Consider the following 9,157-nt stretch of genomic DNA (forward strand, 5'->3'; position numbering starts at 1 on the left):
GACACCTCCCCTCAGTAATGAGGGAAAGAGAACACGTGTAGGAGGTAAAGGGCAAGGAGAGGTGCCTGATGGACGAGGTGTCTCAATTTTGACCACAGAAATCAATTTCCCTGACCCTGTGCAATAAGATGAGGCTACATCTGTCACAGAAATAGAAATCCCATTTCACAAGCTCACATCACACAGGCCAGGCTGTTTAACCCAGAATGCTGCCTGAGGAAACCAGGAAGAGTCCGATGGAACCCAGGACTGCAGCCTTCTGACTGAAACCACTATTCTGGGCAGAGAGAGGCAAGCCTGAGTTCCTCTCTTCCACTCATTCAGCAAATGTTTGAATGCCTTCTATGTGCCAGGCACTGGGGACCAGTGGTGACCTGAACAACACACTAAAGAGCCAAGAGCCCTAACTTAGCGTCAAGAGATCAGCATTCTCCTCTAGCATCAACAGTGACATGCAGTATGACTCGGAGCCATGTCACAACCTGGCCATGATATTTCCATTTGTAGGATGGAGATAAGCTGACCTTCCTTATTTCACATGACTGCTTTAAAACAGGTAAGACATGATAAAGTTATTTTTAAATTGAAACAAATACACAGACATACATACATGGAGGCGGACATTTGCTAGGCTAGATAAAAACACCTTCATATCAAGCGAAAAGGGAAGGAAAAACAAAACGGAAAACAGCTAAGAAATTATATAGAACTAGTTTTTTCTCATGGGCCTAGAAGCTTTCACAGAACTCAAGGCTTTTAGAAGCCTGATTCATTTCCTTCTGTTCTTTCTTCCTGGGCCCAATAATCCAGTTGACTCACTATAAAGTAAACCAATACTCAATTATCAGCTTTGGAAAAAATGGAAAGGCACCCTAAGAGATGGCTCTCTCTTCAACTGGGAGAAGCCAGTAGTCCTCAAAAGGCAAATCAGCTGAGATGAACACAATAAGAGACTCATTTATTTCTCAGAATTTAGTTTGCTGCTTGGTATTCCCTACAAATGAGGGTCATCCACACAAGGTCCTTGAGGTCCTAATCCCAGACTTGGATGAGCATTGTTCACACACAGTTCAGTCCATTAGATGTCCAAAAGAAATCTCCGAACCTGGGCCAGGTATTTTGGTTTCAAATAGTCACCCAGCTCCTCCTTACTGACCCATACATGATGGGCTTTCTTCCCGGCATGGGAAAAGTCTCCAGTGAGTAGTAGTGCTTTGAAGAAGAATACTTTGGCACCAAGGTTACTCTCTGTCCGCATTGCCTGGGGGAACTTGAACTTGTAGTGCCCACAGGGTGCATTTCCTAGGAACTTGGCTTCCATATTGTTTTCTGAGGGGGAAAAAAATCGGAATTAGAAGATTAGGATACACCCAACTGTTTACTCTGGCTCCCAAAATCAAAGGGGGTCTCTGCCAGAGCCACTCCAGCTCCAATGTAAAAGCAATCCCTAGGAGTGAAGACTAGGGCCATTCCTGAAAAGAGCCTCTTCCCCCTTTAAATCCAAATGCTTCCTGGCTCGTGAAATCCAGATTCTCTGGGTTCATTCCCATGTGCCAAAAGAGTGCGTTTAGACTGAAGTCAGCAATGCAGTTATAATAACCTTATCTGGGGGTCAGAGCACCAGCATCCACATTGGCCCGCTCATCATGTGCTGATGAAGGACCAGCACATTTGGGATCTGTAAAGCAAGGTTCATCCACCTTTAAAAGATGTGTCACACAGGAAGCATAAAAAGGACTTGATTTGACTTCTACAGGAAGAAAAATGTTACAAAGTTAAAAGACAAACACAGATGGGCAGACAATACCTGCAATCTATAACTAAGGGTTAACAACCTCAACCCAGTATTTTGAAGGATAAGGAAATGATGGATTACTTACTAAATGGCATCTGAAGAACTGGCTAGTTAAGTGGGAAAAATAAATCTGGATCCCAAGCTCAGTCCTCACATCAAAATTGATCCCATATGGATCAAAGATTTAACAACAGAAATTTAAACTTTCATAAGAGATTTGTTCATTCTGGATGGTGGTTTCATGGGCATGCAATATTTTCTATTTTCTAAATTCTATATTTTTTAATTTTTCATTTAAAAAAGCACAAGAGTATTAGAAAAACTGTGGAATACTTTCTGTATCATTTTTGAGAGGGGAAGGCCTTTCCAAGCAAGGCATAAAATTCAAAAATCAAAAAAAGAAAAGACTTATACTTGTCTACATAAAAATTAAATCTTTCTCCAAGAAAAAACAAGGCATAATAAAAGTCGAAGACAAAATGACAAATTAGGAAAAATACTTTCAATGCATTCAACAAAGGAATAATATCTTAAGGCATTAGAAGCACTTAGAAATCAATAAGGATAAAACCAACAAATCAAAAGAAAAATGAACCGAACATATGAACAAGAAGTTCATATAAAAATAAGTATCAGTGACCTATAAGTACATTAAAAGGTACATGATCTTCTTAACAATTAAAGAAATACAAATTAAAACAACAATAACATATCATTACTGGTGAAGTTCAAAAACTTTGAGGTATATATTGTTTGTGAGAGAAAAGGGTAAAATGAGTACTTTCACACACATCATGGGGATATATGTTAGTATAACTGCTATTATTTGGGAAGAGGTATCAATTTTAATTGTACATACTCTTTCTTTGACCTAGCAACTCGACTTCTAGAACTTTACCCTCAAAGATACACCTATTTGCCCATGTGAGCAAAGATGAGTGTATAAGGACATAACAGCTTTACTTGTAAAAGCAACAGACTGGTTAACAGTCTACTACAGTTTGTACTATGAAATAGTATGCTGGCGTTAAAAAAGTTTAAGATAGGGTTTTTATATGCTGATCTGGAAAGAAGTTTAAAAGCTGCATATGAAAGAAAAAGGAAAGTACATCAGTGTACATGAAAAAGGAAGGTACATACACACACACACTGTTATGTATCCTATTATAAGGAAAAAAGAAATAAAATATTTATGTGCCTGCATATGCAAAGGAAATTTCTAAAAAGAATACACAAAAAAACTTAATGGAAGCTGCCTCTGAGAAAGAAAGAATTACTTCTTACAGTACATTTACTAGACACTTTGAAAATTTTTCATCATATACATGAATTGATTTTCTCATATTTAAAAAAACAACACTACTAGCATTAGATGAAGATTTTGGATACAGTGTGAGCTCACATACACTACAAAATGTTAGCAAAGGTTATCTGTGAGAGGTAGAATTATATTGGCATATTGCTTTATACTTTTCTAAATTTTCCAAACTCAGTTCAATAAATATTACTTTTCTATAATCTGGAAAAGATGAATTAAAAAATGTAATCAAATCAAAAAGGAAAAAAACAGCTCATTTTAAACATGAGTAAAGGATCCAAAAAGGCAGTTCACAAAAGAAGAAATACAAACCACCAACAAACATATGAAAAGATGGTCAGTACACCAGCAAACAGGAAAATGCCAATCCAAAAGAGATCATTTTCACTGACTGGACAGGTAAAAATTAAAAAGGGACCATTTCACTTGCTGGTGAGATTTGGACAGAGGCACTCCCACACACCGCGCCTAAAAACAATGGCTGTTATATACATCCTAAAGGACAACTGGACAGTACCTATCAAAATCTTAAGTGTATATACCTTTGACACATTAATCCCACCTCTAGAAATTCCATCTTGCAGAAATCCTGAAAGCGTGGGGCCAGTGGGGAGGAAAGGAGTGCACTTTCCCTTTTTCTTATTTGTACAGTCAGCCCTCCATATCCATGGGTTCCACATCTGTGGATTCAACCAACCGAAGATCAAAAATATTAGGAAAAAACAAATTGTGTCTGTACCAAACATGTACAGAATTTTTTGTCAATATTCCCTAAAGAATACAGCATAACAACTATTTACCTAGCACTTACACGTAATCTGGAGATGATTTAAAGTATACAGGAGGACGTGCAAAGGTTATATGGAAATACTATGCCATTTTACATCAAAGACCTGAGCACCCATGGATTTTGGTATCTGTGCGAGGTATCCCCACAGATACTGAGGGACAACTGCATGCTTTTACACTGCTTGAGCTTTTCCTTGCCATTTTAATTATTTTATATTTTTACCATTTTAATAAATTTGCGATAAATTGATATATTTGCAGTAAATCAATATATTTTGTTTTATATGCACCTATTAAATATAATATGTCTTTTATATATTTCCTTTTACATTCATGTATTACAATGGGAATGTTACAAAGAGGAAAGTGTAATGCTGAGGTGGAACCCCTTTCCACATAGCACACAGGAGCAGAAGCTGAGCAAGCACCAGTTAAGAATGTTTGACATGAGGGAGACTGAGCTCCTGAACACAATGATCCTGGCAAGAAACCCAGTTGCCAACTCCTATGTGATGGCTCAGGAGATTGAAAGAGCAGCAAAGCCCCCCACATATCCCATTCTGTCTTGATGCCTCTCCTGCAGGCCACACAAGCCCCTGTGGGAAAGGATCAAGGGAGCACACACTGGCTGCTGACGTTTTGTGAGCAGGTACTTGTGCTGATGGCAGTGCCAGAAAAGTAGCTGTGCACCTACTATGTGCCAGGTATTTTGCTGAGAGCTGAGATCATGGAGAGGAACAGATACTGTCCATATACTCAAAATTTTGGCTGGGGAGAGAAATGTGTTAATAAACAATTATAGTGCAGTGGCATAAGTTAAAGGGTGTATTCTCCACTAGAACATAAACTTCTACAGAGCAGGGTAGTGTCCTGTTCATCATTGTGACCCACTGCCCGTAAAGGGCCTGGCAAACGGTAGGCAAAGAGTAAATGTTTGTTGCATAAACTGAGTAAGGGCACACAGTGCTGGGGAACCTAGAGAGAGAAATAGCTCTCTCCCCCTGGAGGCTCAGGGAAGGTTCCACCACAGAAGGTATAATGTATGAACTGAGTCTTAAAACTGAGCAGTCAGGCCAGGGAGGAGTCAGGGACCAGTAAGCCCGGAGCAGAGAAGCACAAAAGACAACATTATTCAAGGAATGCAAAAGGTTTGCAAGGTTAGAACTTGGAATATACATTCATGAGCAGCAAGATGAAAGACCAATGAGATTGGGACCAGAGCAAAAAAGATTTGTAGGCCATGCTTGAGAGTTTAAATTTTTATAGGAAACCTTTTAAGAATTCTATGCAGAGAAGTGACAAGCGATTGTGTTTCAGAAAGCTCGTTTTGACAGCAATGAAGGGTGTGACACAAAAGCAAGGGGGAACTTATTTGGCATCTACTTCAATAGTCCAGTGTAGTGATTCTCAACCACTATAACCTTGCTCCCCAAGTAATATCTGGCACTGTCTAGAAATACGTTTGGTTGGCACACTCGTGCGAGGGGGAGAAGAGATGAGATAGTACTACTGGCATCTAGTCAGTAGAGGCCAGAGATGCTGCTAAACATCCTACAATGCACAGAACAGTCCCCCCACAAACAACTATCCAGCCCCAAACATCAACAGTGCCAAAGTTGAGGAACCCTGCTCTAGCAAGAAGTAAAGAGGGTCACAGCTAAAGCTGTGGGAATAAAGAGGGGACTATTTAGAACAAACCAGGTAGTACTCAAGGACTTAATGGATATCACAATGAGGTCAAGGATAACGCTGAGGTTTCCAGCTGAGTGAATGGATAAGCAGTGGTGCAGATAAGCACAGCTGTAAGGATAAGAGGAGAAAGGAGGCTTAGAAAATGGCAGAAACATTAATTTTGAAAGCACTAAATTTAAAAACCTCAGTAGGACAAAGAAAGAATCTCAGCTGGTCTAAGTAAAATCCTTACCTGGCTTTGTCTAGCTAAAATTTTTATAAAAATCATAGTTTCCATTAACGTTCCCACCCCCACCCTTAAATCCAGTCTCACAGTCAGCCTGTAAATCCTCTGGCTGAGTCTGAAGTGAATCTTAAGGAATTCAGAGAAAGGCAGAGAACTCACCTGAGAGTGTGGCCAGAGTTCGCTCAGCTGTTCCTCTGAGGGTCTCCCCAGGCTGCCACTCTGCCTGGGGCAGCATCCAAACATCCTGGTCTCCAAGCTTCTCTCTGACTAAAAGGATAAGGTTCTTGTCTAGCTTCCGGTGCAGAGAAGTTCGATCATTCTTTTTATCAGCTTCTACAAAAAAGAGGGGGTCAGAGGAAGCAAGAAGACTGTGATCTGCCAGAACCAAGGAGCTTTGAGTTACGCAGTCTTCCCTTAAGGTACAGCCACATCCTTGCCCTTAAAGAGTTTAAAACCAAATTACAACCCAGACTCTAATCTCTCTAAGACCTCTTCAGGGTACAGTCTCACAATCTTGAGGAAACTGAAAGATAAGAAGACAAAACTAACAGCTGAACTTTTTCTCTGAAAATCAAAACATATTTTGAGTGGGGAAAAAACAATGCCCGTACTAATTCAAACATGACTACTTCATTGGTTTTGACACTATTACTGATTTAATTAGCCCCCGCTTTCTCTATTCTTCAGTCTTCACCTGTAAAACAAGGATAATAGAACTCAATGCCCCGCTTTAAGAGGGATTTCAGATAAAACATAGGAACTAGTGAAAAAAGCCTTAATTTCTCTCATTCTCAGACCCAAAGTAGGAGTTAAACTTACATAACATTCACAAAGTTTAACTGAGAGAAAAAAGCCAATGCCCTTACCTCCCACTGAAAAATAAGAAAGGCCTTTTAAAAATCATATTAGGGTAGGTGTGAGGAATAGGGAAAATAATTTACTTTCCTCCCATCTGAAAGAAATTTTGTTATTTGAAATTTGCTACTTAAAACACAAAAGCAGGGTTAAGCAATTGTCCTTTATTTGGGAACCAGAATACCCATCTTTCCCTTCCTTCTTGATGGCTTAAAAAGACCACACCTGTTACGCGAGCTCCAGGTTTGAACTGTAAAAATGTCTGCTCCCACATATCTTCCAAATCTTGCACCAGCAATATATTCTGTTCATCTTCATCATAGAGGTCAGCTTTCTTTCTTGCCTGTCGCTGGGCTTCATCCAGAACATGAAGCTCATGGTCTGAATACAGGCTTTTCTCTCTCTCAATCTGACAAAGTTAAAAGGACAAAACAAACGAGAAGAATAAAACAGAGCTATAGTACACTTGATGGGCTTAGAAGTTTATCACCCAACATAACCAGACATACAATCAAAACACACAGAGGGAAAACAGAGACAAAGAAAAAAAGCCACCTACACTTTGAGCTCGAGTTACTTTTGCCAAAATGTTAGAATGTGAGTGTAGGTCAAGACTGCTACAAAGAGCAGAGGACTGGGACAGGCATTGCCTACCCACTTACCACACTCCAGTTGTGTCAGTCTTTGATCAGAATCTAACTTGCCAAGGACTTTCCTGCTTCAGGGACCTGGGACATGCTGTTCCTTCTTTCTAGAACGTTTTTCCCCCACATTCTTTCCCCTAGGAGATACCTACTTATCCTTCTGACCTCAATTTAAATATCATTTTCATGGAAAGACATTCCTTGAGACTTCCCATAAAATCAAAATTAGATGTCTCTGTTAAACACTCTTTTAGTTTTCTTGTGTTTTCCTTTACAACACTTATCAGAGTCTACAGTCATGTGATTATTTGGTTATTGACTGCCCCCTCAATCCACTATATTAAAGCTCTGAGAACCAGAGCTATGTTTGTCTTATTCAGTACTGCACCTCTACCACTTAACACACTGATGTGCTCAATGCACATCTGTAGGGTGAGTAATGAGTATTTGTTGAGTGAGTAAGTAAATGAGTAAATCGATTAAAAAGCAAAGCAGTTTATACCTCTCAGTAGCCCAAGCCAAAAACATCTCAGATTCTGGGGAAACATAACAGCCTTCAATCACTCTCTGTGGAGACCCACCCTTACAGACACTACACTCAGTTTTTGCCCATGTTTCCTCACTTACCCTTCACACAAAGCCCTGTGAGGTGAAAAAAAAAAAGGAAAGAAAGAAAGAAAAGGAAACAGAGAGAAAGCTTTATCACAGACATCTTACAGATGTGCCCACTGTCTCCTGTACTTCCTTCTTAACGACAGAGCATCACCAATACTAGCTTAGCATAAGGGCAGCCGTGTTAAAGCTTAATGCTGATGAAAGAACTCTACTTCAACAATCACTGCAGTCTGTGAGAGTAATAAAGCAAGGCCACAGATCAGTAACTTGCAAAACCAGCAGTCTCCTTTGAAGTTGCAGGTGTCCTGGGAAGGAGATAAAGTCAGAGCCAAGGAGTCTGACTCCAGTCTTCACAGGACTAAGCCCAAGGACGAAGACTAAGACATGATATGCACGTAGTCACAGACCCTCTCCCTGCTGTATTTTTCAACACACTTCTCCCTTTGTCTTTCTACTTTATATAAGCCCCCTGAAACCCTAAAGAGGAGAGACAGTTCTAGTCTGTCTCCTCAGACGTCTGATAATAAACTTCCTGTTTCGCACCAACATTTGGGACTAACGAGTCTTTTGTTTCCGAGCGGAGAGCAGCGTGACCCGGGAACCGGTAACATTAACACTCATCACATCTCCCCTCCAGCCTTAAGCTCCTCGTGACAGGGACTGATTATTGTACACCCTCGGATTCCTATTGTGTTGAATATACAAGGAGAGCATCTCCAGAGAGGTGCCTATGGTGACACAAAGACAACCAACGAAAAGAAACTACTTTTTGCTGAACGCCTACTCTGTACCAAACCAATTCGGTAAGGTACGTACCACTTTGCAGATTTGTATACTGAAGTTCAGAGGTTGAAATTACTTACTCAAGGGCACACAGACTAACTGGTACTGGAGTCGGGACTGAATCCAGGCCCACGTACTGCTATTGCTTCCTCAGCGTCACCCTGGAGCCCGCATCTCAGTCCTACCTGCTGAAGCAGAGCCGCCATCTCTTCCTGCAATGGGGTCAGGGTCTTGGAGACTAGCGGTGGCCGCTGCAGGCACAACGCGCCTAACAGGCGCCATGGGGACCCGCTGCTTGAGGGTGCGGCCGCAAGAGCCAGGCTGCGAGAACCTAGGTTGCCGGCCCACAGCCTCTCGAACCGCCGCCAACCCCCCGCCACCCCTAGCAGAGCACGCCTTCCATGCGCCGCCATCTTCCTACCATCCCACAATAAACCGCG

At 41.0% G+C, this 9,157-nt stretch overlaps 1 protein-coding gene across 2 annotated transcripts; it reads right to left on the reverse strand.

The window, feature by feature from the left end:
* Positions 1-912: 912 nt before the first annotated feature.
* Positions 913-9,138, reverse strand: MRPL46 (mitochondrial ribosomal protein L46). Of its 2 annotated transcripts, none has more exons than XM_063091778.1 (4): positions 8,903-9,138; positions 6,901-7,084; positions 5,980-6,150; positions 913-1,329 (listed from the first exon to the last, which is right to left on the reverse strand). In XM_063091778.1, the coding sequence occupies exons 1-4, from the start codon at positions 9,128-9,130 to the stop codon at positions 1,079-1,081; spliced, it is 834 nt and encodes a 277-aa protein (XP_062947848.1). In that variant the 5' UTR covers positions 9,131-9,138; the 3' UTR covers positions 913-1,078. The 2 variants fall into 2 exon arrangements, with proteins under 2 accessions (XP_062947848.1, XP_062947847.1); XM_063091777.1 differs by having other exon boundaries at positions 914-1,329; positions 5,980-6,153.
* Between the last annotated feature and the right edge of the window lie 19 nt (positions 9,139-9,157).

Source organism: Cynocephalus volans, chromosome 3, assembly GCF_027409185.1.
Source record: "Cynocephalus volans isolate mCynVol1 chromosome 3, mCynVol1.pri, whole genome shotgun sequence".
Taxonomy (NCBI): domain Eukaryota; kingdom Metazoa; phylum Chordata; class Mammalia; order Dermoptera; family Cynocephalidae; genus Cynocephalus; species Cynocephalus volans.